This window comes from Siphateles boraxobius, unplaced genomic scaffold (genome assembly GCF_051911475.1).
Source record: "Siphateles boraxobius isolate OS27281-9 unplaced genomic scaffold, OSU_SipBor_1 30, whole genome shotgun sequence".
NCBI classification, from domain to species: Eukaryota; Metazoa; Chordata; class Actinopteri; order Cypriniformes; family Leuciscidae; genus Siphateles; species Siphateles boraxobius.
In genome coordinates this window covers 18,441,608-18,462,763 of record NW_027508920.1, presented here as the reverse complement: position 1 = coordinate 18,462,763, position 21,156 = coordinate 18,441,608, and the positions used below count along the sequence as shown (strand labels likewise).

Genomic DNA, 21,156 nt, shown 5'->3' with positions numbered 1-21,156 from the left:
AACATTTAGGCAAGATAAATGTAATAATTTTGTTTGGAAAAAATGCCCCCCCTTTCTCCCCTCAAACAAATAAAATCCCCCCCCCTCCCCCCTCCCCTCCCCTTAGGCCCATGAGAACTACCACATCTTTAAATTACTATTAGTATTATTTGAAGTTAACATTATAAAATAGCCTACGTAGACCTACACCACAAAACTAGTTGAGGATAAATTATTTAAAATTTGGCAATTTCAGCATTATGGACGTGAAATTTGCAGCCAAAACTTGAAATATAAATTCTCAGAAAGTGCATTAAATTAATCCTCAATTGACCGGCAACACGTCCAACATGCAGATGCATATTACGGCACCATCCCGAAATCAATTTAGTTGGAGTACAGAACACAGCCCAAAAGCAGCAGCCTACACTGCCGTATAGTATAATAATTTGCATAGTTATTATTGTTCTTTGGTGTTTAGATTATACAGGTTTTTCCTAATGTTATTTAATAAAAATACCGGTATTTTTTTTCTTCTCTCAAAATCTCTTTTTTTCACCACAAGCCCCGCCCCCTCAAGCCCCGCCCCCTCAAGCCCCGCCCCCGTGATAGAATCGCGATACGAATCGAATCGTGGGTCAAAAATCGTGATACGAATCGAATCGTGGGTTTGGTGTATTGTTACAGCCCTACACTTTACATTACATTGGTCATGTCACAGTGCAATTAATACATGAACCAGCACTGAGTAAGCAATGAGTACCATAATTACATCTTGATATTGTTATTGGAAGTCATTATTTCAACATGAAACATGGACACTGTTAAAGGGCTAGTTCACCCAAAAATGAAAATGATCCCATAATTTACTCACCCTCAAGCCATCCTATATGACTTTCTTCTTTCAGCCAAACACAATCAGAGTTATATATTTAAAAAATCCTGTCTCTTCCAAGCTTTATAATGGGAGTGAATGGTACCTTATTTTTTGAAGCCCAAAAACGTGCATCCATTCATCATAAAAGTAATCCATACGACTCCATGGGGTTAATAAAGGCCTTCTGAAGCGAAGTGATGCATTTTTGTAAGACAAATATCCATATTTATAACTTTATAAACTATAATCATTGGCTTCCGTTAACGGCCGTATACGCGAGTCTAGTACCGGCAGAAGAGTGACCTCTGACCCGACCTATGAACGAGGAAGCGCAGAGGATAGAGCAAACCAAAACACTGGTAATTCACAAATTCACAAGTGTAAAACGAGAATTTTTAGAGAGAAATGATGGAGAAGCTTGAGTTTGTTGCCAAGCTCTATTTGTTTGAACCGCTAGAGGCGTCCACTCTCAACTAAGCTTTCGCTACATCCTTCGTCACGTGTCAGGTCAGAGGTCACTCTTCCACCGGAACTAGACTCGCGTACATAGACAGTAAAAGAAATGGACAGAGCGTCCCCGTTGATTTCAACGCAGAGAGTTGAAGCCAAACATGGGTACTCACTTCCTGATAGCCAAGCGTTCTGCGCAGGCTCAAACTGAGCTTGATGACGTAGATGTCACGTGAGCAACCTGACTGGGAGTTGTAAATCTTCTAGTAGCTGTGCCAAGACAAATCTTAATCACCCGTAGACAGTCACCCAACCGCGACCTGCAGCAACTTTTGGTAAGTATTCTGATTAATTATTTTGTCGCGTTGCTTTTATGGACTCTATCTATGCCATGGGCTGACTTTAGACAGTAAAAGATTGCCTGCGAGCTTCTCCTCCTGTCTATACGGTAATGTCTCTATTGTGCGACATAAAGTCGCGTGGTTATGACGCAATTTTTAGGCTATTTTTACAAGAATGGCTTCTACGGGGCCATAACGTAAGATACAAAGTAATGGAGCCTTTTATACATTGTCGTGTTTCTTTAGAAATAAATAATGGACAAATGGAGTCTTTGGACGCCTCAGATGTTAAGTTATTCGCTGTCAAAGTGACGCCAAAATGAATGGGAGTCAATGGGATGCTAACAGCAGGTGACAGCCAGCTACAATAGCGGCCCCCGGAGGCAGCTTCAACTTCCGGCTGATGGATTACCCCTTGCTCGCGTACCGCCGTTACCGGAAGACATTGATTAGCCTAGTTTATAAATATGAATATCTTTCTTACAAAAACGCATCGCCTCGCTTCAGAAGGCCTTTATTAACCCCCTGGAGTCGTATGAATTACTTTTATGGTGGTGGATGTGCTTTTTTGGGCTACAAAATCTCAGTTACCATTCACTCCCATTATAAAGCTCAAACGAGCCAGGATATTTTTTAATATAACTCTGATTGTGTTTGGCTGAAATAATAAAGTTATACACCTGATGGCTTGAGGGTGAGTAAATTATGGGATCATTTTTGATCAAACTCTTTAAGCATTATCTCACTCTGTCTGGTTTATGGGTTCACACCTGATCTGTCACTGAACTACAGCAGGTCTCTTCCTTTAAATAATCTAAAACCATCACAGACTTTGACCAGCAAAGCACATATAAAGCCTCCTCTCATCATTCACACTGACCCCAGATCTGTACATAAAGACCACCGCTTACACAATAGACGCATTTGTCCTGGAAACTACAATTTATTACCTGTTTGTCCATATACCGTTTACAATAACCTGGAAACAATACGAACACACATTCAATCTGAGCTGAGGTTGTGTGAGAGAAACCGACGGGAGGTTTGCAAATAGACAGAAAATAACAAAATACTGACACCAAAATAAAGTAGTATGTCTAAGGTAGCGACACTCACTGACAGGAACACTGAATGATAATACAAATAAAAAGGGTGTTATTGTCTTTTAACATGCGTAACGTTATTGTTCCTTACCCGAAATCATCGTCCATGGATTTGAAGAAAAATTTGTAGTTGGGTTTATTGAGGACATTTTTGAAGTCAGCGAGAGTGACGGTCTCAGCGGGAATGGGTATTTTGATGAGGTAGGGAGTCTCCTGCTCGTCGAGGTGATAGATGATCTTGGTCTCCGCCATGGCGGGCCGCTGCTGAGGGAAAGGCCGCACGCATCAGCCCCACAGCGGCGTGCGCCTCTCGCGTCCACCGCTGAACGCTCGATACGTTATTCACTCTCAACCTCCGCGCGCTCTCTTCACTCAGCGACAATAAAACCCGATAGCGCAGTATCCTTGCGTTCGTTTGTCACACAAATCAATCTAATAGTATAGTATTTATGTATAATAGACAGTGTTTCCTTTCAAAGTGAAGCGGAAGAATAGTAACGTTACACGACTACACGTCGGTCATCTATGGACTCCCTATATGGATAACGTTACTGTTGCTTTTTTCTCTCCTCTGTCCTTTGGAAACAACTGTCTGTCGGCCGATGTGAGATAGCCCCTCCTATCGATTCACCACTGCACTCCCTCTACAGGACGAGTTATAAAATATTATACTGTTCTTTTGCTGCTGATTTATAAATGTATTTGAACTTCGGCTATATGGGAAAGACGCATCTCAATGACGCAAGGAGCCGTTAAGTCACGGTGTTGCTGCTGCATATTAATCACTAACACCGGGCGTTTTTTGACTGCATGCAAACTAAATAGTTTGGTGAAATATTTTTAATATCCCCCTTAAATATTTTTGGGATGTGAGTTTGTAATCCAGCAAATCTGCATCTGGAGTCGTTGCTGTAATTTACCTTGTCAATATATAGGCTACCATTGGTTTATTATTAGTGCGCCGATATCGCCCTCTAGAGGATGAAACGGTTCATGTACAGCGGTTTACCTATGGAGGCGCACAAGAAAATATGTACATTCATTCCAGCTATATCAGACATGACATGCGTTTTATGTGACATGAAATATGTCGAATAACTGTGTCAGATACGAGTTTTGACAGGATCATTACGTCACATTTTTATCACAATTAAGCACTCTCCGTTTGTGAAATACTGTAAAGTAGCCTGATAAGCCTACGCTGTATTTATTCATTACAGCAGTATCTGTTGTACTGCTGTTAATTTATGCTGTTTTAAAAAAACATTGTATTATATTAATAAGAGGGGCAGGGTGATGTGATAAATTGTCAAGAATATAATGTCACTCTTTATGGCCAAAATAAATTCCGTGTGACCCTACTTTGATTCTCGAGATCCGAACGCTTCTGACGACAATTAGCTCCTCCCATTTACATAATTGGCGCGAGCATACCGTTAATTCATTAGCGTACAGAAACTCGCATTTCGAGTCACTTGAAATAGACAGTTGAAGACAGAGAACCTGAAGAGATTGAGGGATGAGAAAACATTGACAAAGAGTAGAGGATGAGAAAGGTTTAAGAGTAAAACCGTCCTCCCTTACTCCCAGTTTTGATGAACAAAAAAACAGGCCCATCCGTCTCACTGACAAAAGGAAGGTAAGCAATTTATTGCCTGACTGAAATAGGCCTACATATTTTCTGATACTCAAAAATTAATGTTGCGTTTGACTTTTATAGTCGATGGCTCTGGCAAATTTACCATATTTTTAGAATATTAACCATATAATTCCATATTAAAGGGTAACTAAACCCTAAAACAAATATTTTTAGTTAATGATTTGTGAGACTGGGGCTTTATTAATGCTGTTCATTGATTCGAGTAAACATTTTGACATTTGGGTATAAAGTATTTTAATTCTACAATATATGGTGTAAAACGTCTGAGTGCTGCCCTCTTCAGGTTGAACGGTGGCTACTGCAGTTGAATTTTCCTATTGGATGTTGTGGTACCGTGTGACATAAGCAGGCACCAGCTCACCACGCCCTTGCCTACAGAGAAACGTGGGTCTCAGGTGCAAAAATGAAGTAGGTTCATTGCCCAAAAGATTAAGCATTAACAATTCTATCGAAATTTCAGAGTTCTTAAAGTTATTGTAACTATACAAAAACCACGATGAACGTCGCCTGAGGGTGTCACATGGCTGAAACAGCATATCAGAGCAAACGCTGACAGGATCAGTAACATATTTACTCAGCAAGGTAGACAGTATTAGATGAGGGTGGAAACAAACACTTTTATTATTGGCTGTGCAGTTTAAGCCTCCAATCAACAAAAGCTATGATTCTATAAGTTAGAGAAACTATTTCACTTGCTGATGAGTGTCTGTCATATAACCTTTTATGCAAGAAGGTGTAATCCAAGGTAGGATCCTTAGACACGACAAACAAAGTGCTCTCAGATGTCTTTTAATACCTGTAAAACTGAACCTGTCTCTCCACGGTGCTTTTCATTAAGGCCACAGATGATCAGCTTGGACCCATCAGCCTGTAACTCCACCACACTCACTGCAGTCTCACAAATCATAATCGGTTCCTTTCTCTTCAAATGTTACTAATTTAAAGGGATATTTCACCCAAAAATGAAAATTCTGTCAGTAATTACTCACCCTCATGTTGTTCCAACCCCGTAAGACCTTCGTTCATCTTCGGAACATAGTAGTACTACATCTTCTGAAATTAAGATATTTTTGATTAAATCTGAGAGCTGGATCACTCCTCCATAGGCTTCTAAGGGAACAAAACTACCCCTTAAAGTTATTAAAGACATCATTAAAATAGTCCAAGTGACTACAGTGACTCAATCTTAAGTTTATCAAATTACGAGAATACTTTTTGTGCGCAAAAAAAACAAAAATAACGACTTTATTTCAACTATTCATTTCCTTCTCTGTGGGCCTCGAGTGAGTTCACTAGTTCAACAGCGCAGCATTTCTGTTGTTGTACGTCTCACGCATCACACACATGACCAGCGTCGGCCAATAGTGAGCCTACGTGTGACGTAGCTCTGCACTATCACACTACGTTAACTGACTAGAGGCCAACAGAGAAGGAAATTAATAGTTGAAATAAAGTCGTTATTTTTGTTAGTTTTTGCGCACAAAAAGTATTTTCGTCGTTTGATAAACTTAAGATTGAGCCACTGTAGTCACTTGGACTATTTTAACGATGTATTTAATAACTTTTCGGGGCTGGCAAGTTTCAATCCCTGAAGAAGCCTATGGAGGAGTGATCCAGCTCTCAGATTTAATCAAAAAGATTTAATCAAAAAAATCTTAATTTGTGTTCCGAAGATGAACGAAGGTCTTACGGGGTTGGAACAACATGAGGGTGAGTAAATACTGACAGAATTTTCATTTTTGGGTGAACTATCCCTTTAAGGGAAATTTGCCTATTATAAAATAAAAAAAGAAACTTTTTCTTCCAAAGGAAAAAATGCATTTTGACTCACCGCAGCATCTCAATTCCTGAAAATAACATCTTAACAAATGTTGCAACTTGCAAGTAGGACAGTGGTCACCAATGTCACCCTAGTATGGCTCAAATAACAAAGACAGGCTGTTCATTTGGACAGCAGTGTCGAAAACACCCACAGTGTTGAAAGGTTTGAAAGGCACTAACATGGCTCCACTTCTTCTGTCTTGATATACCTGAGACTCAATGCTGATTGGTTAGCACCAGGAAAGAGAAGCTTGAGAAAGCCAGATTCCAGTTACTGAAAAATAAAACAAAAAGGAAACAATCCATTTATCAGAGAAAGGCTGAGAGCATGTTGAATCTGTAGGGTCTTCATTAGGCCATGATCAGATTTGAACAGAGTACAGACTGTATGTGTATTCACACCAGTTCTCAAACACTGTCCAGGAAGGGGATTCGCCAGGGATTGGTCCTCCACCGAACACATCTGTGCAGCTAACAAAAGGAAAGTCTCTGAAATCTCATCAAGTCTTCCAATTGATTCCTCAGTTGTATTGGAGAACAGATGCAAACACAACATATGAGATGATGTGCATAGGCCAGAGGAACATATGCAAAACACCCACAAAAACTAACAGACACATTCACACACACTCAAAAAGGTAATGGATAACAGATGGCAACCAATATCCTTGATAGTGATATAGCCCTATCCATTTGTGCACACATTGCGCGCACACACACACACACACAGGCCATTGCATAATAACCATCACAAACATCCGGCCTCCATTTTTGTTCCACAGTCCTGAGCAGCTTTACGTTTAGCTTATGATAATCAGTGTCTGCCTTTTTAAATAGACATCCCAGTGTTGGTGAGAGTGTACACCCATCAGCGCTGCCCTCCCACAATGCATTGCTACAGTCCAGTCTGAACCAAGGAGTTCAAACCCTGTCCTTCTGGTTTTTCATTTCAACCCTTCTGCTTCTCCACAGAAGTTTTGATCTCATGCAGACACATTGACGTCCCGCAGGGCGATGGTCCCGTTGGCAGGGGGGTCTGTGGGTGAGGAAGGGGCAGAGGCTGGTGATAGGAGTAGAGATGAAGCTGTGCTGGTGTTGAGGGCGCTGCTTTGGAACAGTATCTGCTGAAGTGTCCTACGTAGATTAGGGTGCAAACGGGCCTGAGTTTGATAAAATACCTCCACAGCAAAACACTTCATCACTCCTCCGCACAGATCCTCATAAAGAGGCACTGTGTACATCCTTGAGGTCTAGAAAGATAAAAGGAAGAGGATAGTTAATAGACAACCCAGTGCTAAAACCGACACAACAGTAAGTTCAAGTCAAAACACCTCAGTAAAAGTAGCACAAAAAACCCTGCATGTTTCTCATACTTCGCACAGAACTCATTTTCTATTCAACTCCGCTACTTTTCCATTGTTTTTCAATGTAAACATAGAAAGACGTCTTTAACCGTTGAGCTCGCATCTCGCACATGACACGGCATTCTAAAACCACGGTGCTCAAGTTAAAAGTAAAAAATGCATCTCTAGAGCTTGCGCTTTTTTTTTTCGTTCCACTGACCTGAGACCTGAGTCACTATTTTAACGATGTCTTTAATAACTTTTTGAGGCTGGCAAGTTTCAATCCCTGAAGAAGCCTATGGACTAGTATGGAGGAGTGATCAAGCTCTAAGATTTCATCAAAAATATCTTAATTTGTGTTCCGAAGATGAACGAAGGTCTTACGGGGTTGGAACAACATGAGGGTGAGTAAATACTGACAGAATTTTCATTTTTGGGTGAACTATCCCTTTAAGTGTACATCTTTAAACACAGCTCATCCAATTAGAATTTAGTGTTAGAACTATGTGTTTTATATCTCCACTTCGGAGGTTTATTTTATACATTTCAAATGAATTGTTTGATATTACCTGATGTTACCAGATCATGGTAACATCATAAAAACAAGGGGATTTCATGAACTTAATACAGTCTCTGAAGTTGAACTGTAATCATGCTTGACACAATACACTTTAGAAAGTGGAAATCAATACAGCATGCTTTTTATGAAGCAAAGGAAGAAACCAGCCAAACTGGTTGTGATTGAGGACATCTCTTTACAGCTCTGAAATGAGACATGACGTCATAAGCAGTCACAAGTCAAAGACTAGCCGAGAGCGTTCATTAGAAACACTGGAATGTGGATTCCCTTTAAGGAAAACTCAGTTTGTACTGAGTGGCGGAGTAATGGAGAAATTGAGAGAACCAGTCCCTAGCTTCATATGGTGCTTTTCCACTGCATGGTACAGCTCACTTTTGGGGGGTTTTCATCTTTCAACCTGGTACTTTTTTAGTACCGCCTCGGTTGAGGTTCTAAGCGAACTGTACCGATACTAAAATGTGACATGTAAACACTGCAGATCACTGATTGGTCAGAGAGAAGCGTCACTACCAGCGGCATTGGATTTCCGACACGAGACACCAAAACTGCTTGATTTAAATAGTCAGCAACAGCCACCGTAGTATCATTTGTTCACACAACTTTTTTAAACTACTTGCTTAAAACGACCGTCGCGCGCAACTTAAAAAAAAAAAATGGCTGTATCGTGGCCAGTAGACAAGGTGGCGACGCAACTATAACAATTAGTCTAAATTCCCACTTTGAAGTAGTACTAAACTGCGGCGGAAAAGTAAAGCGAGCCTAGCCAAGTCATGCCGAACCATGCAGTCGAAAAGCGACTGTGTTTGTCCTCTAGTGTTTGTAGTGTTTGTCCTAAACACAGGCAAAACAAGATACTGACTTCCTTTAACTCGGCTCACTATCATCAGGCCACACAAAAGAATCTTAAAATCAATATGGACATGCTAACTGATAATGTATTATCAGTTACAGTGCGAGAGCCACTTCATTCACAAAACTCACATGTTTATGCAAGAAGCTGCGGACTCGAGGCAGATCAGGATAAAAGCTGTTCCGCACTACAATCTGCAGCCATCGAATCTGGACTTCAGCGTTCATACCGTCCAACAATGCAGAGTAGCAGCTTGACAAAAGACTCATCACCTCTGAAAGGCCAATCACACTTCACATTACAAGAGAAGCGTCTAACATCCAAGCAACCAAGTGCATGCTAAAATAAATGTATACATATTTCGGGAAGGATTCATAATACCTTGAGGCAGAGGTGAGCGGTCTAGAAGTCGATCCATAAATAGGACAGTCTGAAAGGTGCTCCAGGAGGAGAGGTCAAATGTAGCAATCACTTGGGGGTCGGGGGGGTCTGTGCCCCAGAGGTCACACAGGTGCTGAACAGGACCAGTTAGAGCTCTACCCGCCGAGAGATCTGGTTCACATAACGGCGGACCACAGCCATTTAGCCATTGCTCAAATTCCAGTCCTGAGCAAGAAGGGAAGCAAAGGGGAAGGAAGAAGGAGGGGAAGAAGTGTCACATTTCTGTTTATTTAGCCTCCGTCTCTCGTACTGCTAATGTTGCTTTGACCCCTCACTGGGTGTTATGACTGGCTCAACAGGGAAATTCCTAACCGAGGACAAATAGAGCGCAGTGAGATGAGTAACTATAAGTGTCTCTGTGTGTTAATCATCATCTCTTGACAGTTGTCGCAACTCACCCTCTCGCTGAGCAACGCAGCTCTCCTTCAGCTCAGGGAAGAAGCCAAGGAAGAAGTCCAACAGATCCTGAGCGATTACGCTGGTGAATCTGAACTTCTCAATGTAGGCCTACACAGTGCATGGTGGAAGGATTCAGAACATTCATGTGTGCATGTGGACTACGCCATTTATGTGAATGTTTGTCATGTTTCTTACCCTAAGAAAGCTATCAAATCTTTTTATGTCACCACACAGCTGTGAGAGGTAAGAAACAAAGCAGAAGCCTTTCTCATAGGTGAACAGATTCATTAGACTGCTGGGGTTTACACCTTTGGAGAAAGAGAACAAGGAAAATGGATAACTTGGTACTTTGACCCAAGAATCATGGGTCTGACACTTCACAAGTACATAATAAATACTTGGGCACGTTTTCCAGACAGGCTGAACTTTGCAAATGAGGATTTTCCTAGCTTCTGTCGTTCTGAAATCTGAGTTACAAGGAATTTTAGATGCATTTACCATACAGCTATTTCAGGTGTGTGGTAAAATCACCATATGCCTTTTAACCTAAAAGAGCTGGTATATATTGTTAAAAAGGTTGTACCTGGCTCAAATTTGGCCTGCAGCTTGCTGACAGGATTGTTGTCTCCAAGAAGACGCATCTGTCTGTGAAGAGCATCTAGACGGAACACTGTCTCAAGGCAAGTGAAGGCTTCTCCTGAATCAAAAATTGAAGAGATAAACGTAAGGAGAGCATTGTGGGATATGGATAAGACTATATGTGAATCACTGCACACTGAGGTTTTGCATTTGCTGTGGCATATCACTGGCATCTTTTTGGAATGTATACATAAACATTTGCAAGAAGCCCACATGTGTCTCTATGTTTGGAATGTGAGTATGTGTGTGGATGTGTATACCATAGGCCTCTGTGGTAATGCGCCTCTGAGCATAAGTGGCCAGACCCTCACTAAGCCACATCTCTTCCCAGGTAGCATTGGTGACTGCGTTCCCAAACCAGCCGTGAGCAATCTCATGGATGACATCAATCAGCAGAAATTCCTGACTCTCCAGTATGGAGGAAATTATGAAGGTAAGACAAGGATTCTCCATGGCAACGATGGGGAATGAAGGAGGAAGGAACACTATGTCGTACCTGTAAAGAGTGAGACAGGTTAAGGCCTGAACATGACAAGAGGCTTGATGTGACGAGGCGAAAAAGACCGATATGACTGAGAAGAATAGAACTGACCTTCCCCATACATAAGGGCCAAAGAGCCCCTCTGCCACATTAAGCCAGCGCTCCACACTACCGCCCAGTTTACTGACCGCACACGTCAGGATGCAGGGCTCTGCCCACACACGACTCCTAAAAGCAAGGATATTGTGACCGAGGTATAGCAATGAACAATAATGAAAATAGTGTGTTACAAAGACAATGATCCTGAGATGTTTTGCACACAAGCCAGCTGAAAATTCTGCTAATCTAGTCCTTTGGATGAGGCGTCAAACCGAGGTCCTGACTCTCTGTGGTCATTAAAAACCCCAGGATGTCCTTCAGAAAAAAAGAATAGGGGTGTAACCCCGGCATTCTGGCCAAATTTGCCCCTGTCCATCATGGCCTCTTAATCACCCATATACAGTATATACTGATTGGCTTCATCACTCTGTCTCCTCTCCACCAATAAGCTGGTGTGGGGTGGGTGTTCTGGCACAATATGGCTGCCGTCACATCATCAGGTGGGTGCTGCACATTGGTGGTGGTGGTTGAGGAGACCCCCCCCCCCCCCCCTCCTTATATGTAAAGCGCTTTGAGTACCCAGAAAGCGCTATATAAATGTAATGAATTATAAGAATAAGAATAATAATAATTATTATTATTATTAAGACCAGCATTTATTATGCTGGATAGAACTGGTTATGCTGGTTAGAACCATAGCCATGCAGTTGGTCAACCAGAATGGTTTTTCTGAGAACCATGTTGACCAAGGTAGCACCTTTATGCTGATAAAGCTAGTATGTGGTCTTATACAAACCTGCATTTAGCAACCTCCAAAACAAAATAGGCTGGTATCTAGCTTTTCTGTTCTTTTCAGAAGGGATACTACAACGGTACCTTGGCCCAATATCTGCATGCTGTAGGTCTCCTGCAACCAGGGCAACCAAGTAGGCTGGGACAGGATACTCCATGGAGAACTGGAAAACCCTGTCCTGTTTAGAGTATGCACTTCTTGAGGCACTCATCAACACTGTGACACCCTCTGGTACCTGTAACGCAAACACATACTCTGAAAATACTCCCCCTGAAAAGTATGTCACACTTATAGACCTTATGCGCCAGAGAAACGAGGGTGCAGCCATCTTTAGAATATTGTCTTTGAACTTCTGTTTTTGCGGTCGCTCTTTATATTTCTATGGCATTGCTGTCCAGGAGTAATTAGCTTTTGAAGTGGATTTACTTAATTTAAAGTTGACGAAAGTTATCATGAGGATTGTAATGTTTAAAGCAGATGTCTTAACAAATGTCAGTAGACCGGGAAGATTTTAAAACGAGCCATTCATTCATAAATACGCAGAATCGCTGTGAAAATACAGACCGGAAGACAAAAGACAAAGAGCGCAGTGCTGAAAAGGGGCGGGGCTACATAAGGTCTATACAATACATATGATCTAAAAACAAAAATGAACACTGAAGGCCAACAAAGATATTTTAGTGGATCTGAGCAGCTTAGATTTACCCTGACAGTGGCAGAGTAGGTGCTTTTGACGGCCGGCGTGTCAAAACAGGGAAAAAACGACCGGTTGCAGACTGAGTGACCCTGAGTGAAGACCAATGGACGGGTTTGTCCGCATGTCAACTCTGCATCCAGCCACCAAATCTGATGTAGGGACCAGGGAGCAATGAGATGAGAGATTACCTTTGACAAACGTTCTCTGAGAGAAGAGCTTTAAATGTGCAAGTGATTCAAGATTAAAGTAAAAAATCTAATTTTCTTAGGGTTTCTCACAGTTGTATAAAGTTTCATGGTTTATTGATATCCAATGAAGCACGATAATCTCATTTTTTCATTATATTGTTGCAGTGCTATTGGTGAAGCAGTTGTGAATCCAAACTTAAGTTCTTGATGAAGTTGAAACAAAAGTTGAAACAAAAGACAACTACCCATATACAGGTGAGCAGCTAAATGTTCCCATGATTTTTGTGTATATTATACCACTAAAATGACATGGTGTAATCAGGTCTCAGCGATAAGAATGACCTGATAGCCAGAGGGCAGTGTAAGAAAGCTTACAGAATTTTCACTTGCTCTATAGAGTGGTGACATATTTTTGTAGGCCAACCCAGAAGTTAGCATCACCCTGGTTCCCTCTACAAAAACCAAATAGAATTTTTTCACTGGATTTTGGATTATTGGAGAAAATAAGGTCTGTGTGATTAACAAAAGCTTATGATTCTTGCACGTTTTGTTCATTGTAATTATCTTCACAAGTGAACAAAATTTTATGAATTGCAAATACAAACGGCAGAAGTCAACAGCTAAAGGTAGGCTTAGGCTTTAAATTAACTACATGCCGGTCACTCATAACTAAGCTTTCGATTACTCATTCAGCCTTAGTTTAAAAACATTTTACCTGAAAGTTTGAGTTATAATAGTTTACAGAAATACTTCATCCCTGCACCACTCTATTGGCCAGTGTTGTGTTAATTTTGATATTTAATGTCTTTTTATGCATTACAAACTTGTATATTTGGTTCTCTGTGATGTTTTTAATATTGTTGTTCTATTTGTTAAGAATTATGCTGATTTTAACTGTTAGACAATGTTATATAGCTGGCCATCCTAGGTGAGGTTTGATTAAAATTGTGATAATATCTTGTTTTGGAAACATCAGTGAGAATAATCTTTTGCTGTGCTGGGTTAAAAAAAGACTTTCCCAAGAAACATGTTTGTTATGCTTGCAAATTATAGCTGTAGTTTTTGACTGAAAACTAAAAACCTTGTGTTGATTTTTTTTAAGTAAAGAAAACTTTCTGGCACATATAAAACTACTCTGCTAAAAGGCTATGTTGTATTGAAGACATTCAACAGAGTGATAAAAAACTGAAAACCAACACTAAAGGAAGCACATTAGGTTTAAAATGAACCCCCTCTATGCAAGTGGGCAAAGAGAAGTACTGGTTCCAGTATAAATAACATTAAATGGGTTTGTTTTTGTAATCAACATAGACAGCTACCAATTTTTAAAGGGTTATTTCACCCAAAAATGAAAATGATCCCATAATTTACTCACCCTCAAGCCAGGTGTATGACTTTCTTCTTTCAGCCAAACACAATCAGAGTTATATTATAAAAATACCCTGCCGCTTCCAAGCTTTATAATGGGGGTGAATGGTACCTTATTTTTTGAAGCTCCAAAAAGCACATCCATCCATCATAAAATTAATCCATACGGCTCCAGGGGGTTAATAAAGGCCTTCTGAAGTGAAGCAGTGAACGGCAGTACGCGAGTCTAGTTCCGGCGGAAGAGTGACCTCTGACCCGACGCATAACGAAGCGAAAGCTTAGGTGAGAGTGGACGTTGGTTCAAACCAATAGAACTGGGCAACAAACTCAAGCTCCTCCCACATTTTCTTTAAAAGTTCTTATTTTACACTTCTAATTCGTGAATTACCAGTGTTTTGTTTTGCTCTACCCTCTGCGCGTTCGTCAATACGTCATGCGTCGGGTCAGAGGTCACCCTTTGGCCGTAACTAAACTCACCTACGGCCGTTACCGAAAGCCAGTGAATATAGTTTATAAAAGTTATAAATTTGGATATTTTTCTTATAAAAACACTTCACTTCAGAAGGACTTTATTAACCCCCTGGAGTCGTATGGATTACTTTTATGATGGATGCACTTTTTTGGGCTTCAAAAAAATAAGGTACCATTCACCATCATGCACAGGATGGCTATAATTTTCCTTTTTTGTTGAATTAACCCTTTAATTCTACATTGAAGCATGTTTAATACAGCCCACCTTCCAGTAATTACATCATGCAGTCATAATCATGACCTGGATAACTCTAGTTATCTACTTAAGGGGACATGTCACTACACTGAGGTCATTCTTATCAGTGGCTCCAGAACGGTCACTGTTCTCTATCCTTACAGGTATCTGATAAACACGTGACAATCCCACAAAACCCAATTTAATCTGGCGAAACAAAGACATAAAAACGAACGTGGTAGAAAAGGTGATTATCAACATTAAGGTTCCACTGCAGGGGTATTTTTAGTGGATTTTGGCTCGGTGTACAATAGTCCAGTCACAGTGCAACAGAGTTATTATTAGCGTGTATCGTCAGCTGTCAGCGCGTTGACCTTACCGCAGGGCCGTCAGTGGTCGTGTAGCGGATGGTGACACGGAAAGCCCGGTGAGGCCGGTTCACCACGGCCGGGAGGCTGATGTTCAGAGAGGATCCGTAATCGGTGAACGGTTCCACTCGGTAGGTGAGGGACATAAACACGTCAGGAGCACCGGACACGCCGGGCACCTTACAGTCCACGGAATGAATTAATAATGAAGGATGCGTGTCCAGAATGAGAGATTGGACGCCAGGCTGGACGGGCGTGAGCTCCAGAACCTGCCATCCCGTCATCCTCTTGACGGCGAAGTTCAAGTGAAGGTCCAGATGGAAATGTCGGAGTTTAAAGCTGTGGAAGTTGGACGCTGACGCGACGTCCACCAGGCGACAGTGAGCCAGACTCCGGCCGCCCTCGCAGGACTTACCGGGCACGGTCAGCACTTTGCGACAGCAACACAGCGTCGGCCGCTGGAGCTCGGCCATCGTAAAGTTTGGCGAATAAATAACAGTTACCCGGTAACGTGACGATAACGTGAAACTTTACAAGCGGCGAACGCGCACGGATATCGGCGAAAGATAGATGAACAAGCGATCGAGTTAGTTACATTGTTGCTGGAGTTAAAGGGGCGGTCGACACTCCGCCGAGGAGGAAACCGAATGCAAGAAATTATAATAAAACGGACGGGAAGACAGTAAAAGGCATTAAAACAAAACGCAAGTCTACGTAAAATCCATTAGAGCCGTAGACACCACTGAGTTCAGCCCTCCGACCTCCATCTAAAGCAGAATATGTGTGTGTGAATGTCCCGCGGTCGATACGGCTTGCGTTCCGTTCCGAGAGCCACGGAGAGATCTGTGGAAACTACCGGTAGAGGAAGAGACGCACAGTGAAGCCCTGATGAGCAGAAATGAGCTGAGATAAGTGACTCCCTTAGAAAACAGGAAGTAAAAGCAGGGGAGGAAATCACTTCGAGACGGGAAAGTTTTCGAGCTGCAGGGGGGCGCTGCGGAGCTCCTGTCCTCCTGATGGAAACACGATACACCAGTGCACAAATGGCAGGAAAACAACACAACACTGTTTTACAGTTGCTCTGTGGGTACAATGTAGCTCTTGTTAGTAGCTACTATTGTTAATAGTATGTAACAATGACCACAGCCCTACATTAGGAATGGTGTTGCATAGGGTTAAACCTAGCTTATTAGCAATGCACAAATATTACAATTTTGGCTGATTTAAAACAATTATTTTCATTGTGTGGCCAATAACCGATAAATTGCTGACATTAAATTGTTGTTAAAAAAACATCAACAGTTATTCACATTTATCTTTGCTTAAACAGTGATATTAAAATAGAGCAGAGACATTAAAATCTTATTATTAGCTATATTATCCTCATCTAAAGCTCCCTATTAGAAGAGGTAAATCCAATCTAAATGTAAGAATAAGAAAAATGACCATGCACAAATATCCAATATCAACAGATTTTATAAATTACAAAAATCTCTATAATCCAAAATGGTACGAGGTCTTCAACACTGCTCCTGAGGCCCACTGCCCTGCAAAGTTTATATCCAGGGCATCCATGCCTATGCCCTACTCACTCTGAAGGGCAGATCTGCTGAAGTGGGGACTTTGGAGGGAACAGGGCACTTGTGTGTCATAATAAAGCCGTTAGGAACACACTTGTCGAAAGGAACAATGAAAGACCACTTAATTTCCTCATTAGCGCATTGAATATTACCACGACAAGGCTAGGCAGCAACAACAGGAATGTCTTATTATTACTGTTGATATGATACAAATAAGTGTACATTTATAATGAATCTTTTAAAATATGCCTTATGTGTGTCTGTGTTCCCGATCGGCGCTTAACTTTATAAGTTAAGCATTAAACACATAGAGCAAAAAGGATTTGTCACCCTGGGTCACATGACCATAAACTATTAAATGAATTTCTTGAATTGACCATCGCATGGAAGTATTTGCCGCTTCAGGTGAGTTTGATTAGGGTTGGAACGAAGCTCTGCAGGACTGTGGGCCTCAAGGAACAGGGCTGAAGAAGACCGATGTATCAGTGTTTTTGAAGGATAACTTTAGATATGATTACACGTGCCTCATCTAAATCTCCTTATTAGATGAGGTAAATGCAATCTAAATGTAAAAATAGGAAAAATGACCATGCACAACCAGCTGGTTATCTAAACGGCATAGAGATTGCACTGAATAAGATATTAAATTATGTTTGCTTAAATACTCATTCTGGCAAAATTGCAATGTTGGTTTTACTATAGAATCAGTGCTGTTGACCACAATATACCCATTAACAGAATGGAAGTTTCAATCCTTGTGCCTGTTCAGTGTTCACAAGCACTACTGTTCAATTTTGTATATGCTCCCACTGTGCCATATAATTCAGAACAACAATATTGGTTATCACAGCTGTGCATATGACATCCAGATCTACCGCCAAGTGACTTCGGTCCCATAGATTCCCTGTGCCAGTGCATAAGTTAAATTAACAGCTGCTTATACCAAGTTAAATAAAGAGAGACAGAGGTCATTGTATGTGGCAATAAAGATAACATATCAAAGATGAATGCATACCTTTACTTCAGGGGTCTATAAACTAAAAAGGAAGTCAGGAGTCTTGCTGTCATTCAGAATTATTATCTTAGTATTAGAAGCCATATAAAAGCAATAACTAAATTATACGAAAACCGGGGGGTAATTAATTACAAGTAACATGAGTTACATAATCAGATTACTTTTTTTCAAGTAACTTGTAATGCAATTATAACAAAATATCTGTTGCGTTTTCAAACAAGTAACGCAAGTTTCTCGGTTTTCCCATTTATTGAGTGACAGCTCTCCTGTCCTCATGTTGAGAGAAACCGTGAGTGCAGAGGTGTTGTGTGTGTGAACGTGATGTTTAATGTAGTTCTACACTAAATGTGAGCACGCGTTTACTCATCTCACTTGCAAAAAATCATATTCAGTATTCCTCAAAATGAATTAAAACAGTGAAATGTAAACTCAGAATATTATGCAAACCTGCAATAATTAAATAACACGAATATACTTTATGTATTTAATCTCACTTTATTAACCAATGTCAATTGCAATGCAGAATGGCAGCAGAGTGAATGGTGTGTTTGAGCTGAACCCTCGACTCTACAAGCGTGAATTTGCATTTCCTTCAGCATGAGGCTTATTTCTTTTACTGTGAAAGGGTCTTTACATTTGCCAAAAATAGTTTTTTTAAAATTACAAAACAAGCAAGCCCAGCCCAGGTGAGAAAAAGTAATGTAATGCATTACTTTCCACTAAGTAACACAATTAGTTACTTTTTTTAGGGAGTAACACAATATTGCAACACATTAGTTTAAGTTTCCCCTACAACCATCTAAAAACATAGCATGAATCAGATCCTTTTTTCCCCAAACAAGAACTAGAGAAGCTTATTAATGCATTCATCACCAGCAGGGTAGATCACTGAATCTGACGTCTTACTGGCCTTCCCTGAAGAAGACTAGTAGACAGTTGCAGCTATAATACAAAACACTGCTGTAGGCACCTGGAATCCAAAAAACTGTTTCATTTCAGAATAGTATATAAATCCTGTAATGGCCCAGGACTCAAATACCTTGCAGATATGCTAGAATCACCTAAAATTCACTTAAAACATGCCGCAGCTGGAACAAGCTTCCAGAAAATGTATGGGTGCCCAATGGTAGCTACTTTTATTCATTTATTGTACTTTGAATTACCATTGTGTATGACAAGTGCTATGTGCCTATGGATCCCAGACTAGTCCAATACCTTGAGCAAGACATTTACTTAAGAATACTTTAAGAATATTTAACCTAAAATGAATATTCTGTCATCTGTTTACCATTGTGTGGCTCGTACATGCAGTTTTTGTCCATGGAACAGTTGTCTAGCTTGCTATTTTCAATACAATGAAAGTGAAAAAATACCCTTGGTATTAAGTTCCACTGAACTTTATGCTTCAAGTGACATGAGGGTGATTATGATACATTTTTGGATGAACTATTCCTCATTATTTTGCCCAAGGAACAATAGTAATAGTTAGTGGATCACATTATGTATGGTGTCTGAAACTATCCCATTAACCCCAGGTTTATCTAGAGGGACATTCGTGGGATAAGTGTCTGTTAAATTAATAACAAAAATAACAATATACTACTACAATATAGTCTTGTTGCAGTTGGTTGGCACAGATAAGTGATATGATACTGGGTTGGCTGCTCAGTTAACATGTCCATTTACAGTGCTTGATTCCCTTGTTATCCTGCCTTTTTTCACTACGCAGAGGTGTTTGTGGAGGGAACTTAGTTTATAGCTTATGTACTTTCTCCTAAAGTACAAGCACTTCATACAGTCAATAAGATATCAAGTCAACTAAAATAATATTTTAGACATTTTAACAAAAGGGGTCATTCATTGTATGACTCAAGTATATCAAACTTTCTTTGGATCTTTGTCACCCTCAGAAATTGTAATGTTCTTTCTTTTGGAAAAATGTGAGGAAATGACAGAATAACAGGATGTTTCGGACTGTGAATAAGTGAATCTACGGGAAAGCACATGGATTATTATTTGACTAAAAGGACCTTCTATAGTCATTGGCATATCTTTCACATTTTTTATTAGAGTTAATCCTCTCTCAGTAATCCAGAAACATAGACACAGAAAGGGTAAACCTAAAATAAATTTATTGAGAGCGTATGCTCTCCTGCTCTCTTTCCACCCTTTTCACAAGGCAATTAAGAAATCATGCTAAGGCTATGGAAAGAAATGGAAATGACACGGACATTTTCGCAGGGTCTGATGGGGGAATGAGGGTCTACAAAATCAGATTCCCCTTCATACAGACTGCAAATGAGCATCACAACCAGATTGGGAAGGTCCATTCAGCATGATCTCTTTGCACCAGTGTTGTGATAGACAACGTAACACACACGGAAACAAAAAGCCCGTTTAGATTACGCTCGACGAGCATCTCTTTTGGGACAAAATCAAAACAAATTCGGAGACCTCCTACTGAGGCGAACTCTTCTGTGAATACAAAGTGCAAAAACAAGTCAAAATGAGGAATGCTTTCATACATAAAAGAGCATAAAATAAAATAAAAAACATAAGAGGAAGAGTAAAAGGAACAGGCAAAAATGTTAACAGTGTAAATAGGCTAAAAATATACAAAGGCCTCTTAGCTAAAGAAGACTGAATCCTTGGTGTGCTGAACAAGGAGACAGTGAATAAGCAGCACTGTGTCTTAAAAGAGTCCCAGTGACTCAGTGCTCGTACAGCATCCTGTGGACAACATCACCTGTGCCAAAGTTTAGGGTTCAAGTCACAAGACAACATTTACACATGTACTGAAGACAGTCAAGTTGTCAAAAATATTAAACTGTAATGAAAGATGATACATCTGAATGTATATATATATTACATAAATGTACAAAGACCTACAGAATCAATACAAAAGGACTCTGCAACCACCTTGTAAATGTATATATATATATACTCATAAACAGAGATATGTCCTCTGTGAAACATACCAGTTTGCATGAATTAAACTACATGAAAACTGATTTCCCCTCTCCATTATGTAAATATCATTACAGTATCAGTGTTTGTTGACCTAACCATTTAAACTGACAAGTAGTACATCTTAACAGGCATGCCCCTAATGACAGCCCATGAGTTTCATGGAAATACAATAATCTCCCTCCCCAGGTCCCTATAGGTTTGCAGGAGGGAGTAACATTGAAGCAGCAATGACTGGAATATTAATGGAGAATGTTCCCTTCAGTCCTCGGGAGTGAAACCTTGGCTCGGATATCCTTTAGCCTCTTACAGAGATTTTGTTCTCCACCGCTGCCAGCATTGCACAGAAGCGAGAGTTTTCATTCGCCAAGAGCTTGGACGGCTCGTCAAATTCCACCACCTGGGTCAAAA

At 40.5% G+C, this 21,156-nt stretch overlaps 3 protein-coding genes and 1 long non-coding RNA gene across 4 annotated transcripts in view; 1 reads left to right on the top strand and 3 right to left on the bottom strand.

Annotated features, from left to right (window-relative positions):
- The window catches only part of dvl3b (dishevelled segment polarity protein 3b), a 47,386-nt gene extending 43,731 nt beyond the window's left edge, over window positions 1-3,655 (bottom strand). Inside the window, exon 1 of the mRNA XM_077248448.1 lies at window positions 2,842-3,655. Coding sequence (XP_077104563.1) covers window positions 2,842-3,002 — 161 coding nt within the window. The 5' untranslated portion in view covers window positions 3,003-3,655. The remainder of the gene's footprint in view (window positions 1-2,841) is intronic.
- A 1,348-nt stretch (window positions 3,656-5,003) lies between these two features.
- Window positions 5,004-17,761, bottom strand: rnpepl1 (arginyl aminopeptidase like 1). The gene is made up of 11 exons (XM_077248449.1): window positions 15,195-17,761; window positions 12,562-12,702; window positions 11,940-12,091; window positions 11,076-11,192; window positions 10,744-10,979; window positions 10,428-10,541; window positions 10,040-10,152; window positions 9,844-9,952; window positions 9,386-9,610; window positions 9,136-9,278; window positions 5,004-7,481 (listed from the first exon to the last, which is right to left on the bottom strand). Exons 1-11 carry the CDS (start codon window positions 15,654-15,656, stop codon window positions 7,215-7,217), a joined length of 2,079 nt encoding a protein of 692 aa, XP_077104564.1. The 5' UTR covers window positions 15,657-17,761; the 3' UTR covers window positions 5,004-7,214.
- Window positions 15,198-20,789, top strand: LOC143757361 (uncharacterized). Its single transcript, XR_013210486.1, has 2 exons — window positions 15,198-17,818; window positions 18,460-20,789. It is a non-coding gene; the product is annotated as an uncharacterized LOC143757361 (long non-coding RNA).
- The window catches only part of abcc5 (ATP-binding cassette, sub-family C (CFTR/MRP), member 5), a 42,351-nt gene continuing 41,021 nt past the window's right edge, over window positions 19,827-21,156 (bottom strand). Inside the window, exon 29 of the mRNA XM_077248444.1 lies at window positions 19,827-21,145. Within this exon, the coding sequence (XP_077104559.1) occupies window positions 21,044-21,145 (102 nt within the window). The 3' untranslated portion in view covers window positions 19,827-21,043. The remainder of the gene's footprint in view (window positions 21,146-21,156) is intronic.

Excerpts from the sequence above, each read along its gene's own strand:
- rnpepl1 (XM_077248449.1), bottom strand. The coding sequence starts at position 15,656 with ATGGCCGAGCTCCAGCGGCCGACGCTGTGTTGCTGTCGCAAAGTGCTG. Across the intron at positions 12,703-15,194 it reads CGACCACTGACGGCCCTGCG|ATTTGGTGGCTGGATGCAGA; the intron begins GTAAGGTCAACG and ends TCCCTACATCAG. Across the intron at positions 7,482-9,135 it reads GCAGCTTCTTGCATAAACAT|ACCTCAAGGATGTACACAGT; the intron begins GTGAGTTTTGTG and ends TTATCTTTCTAG.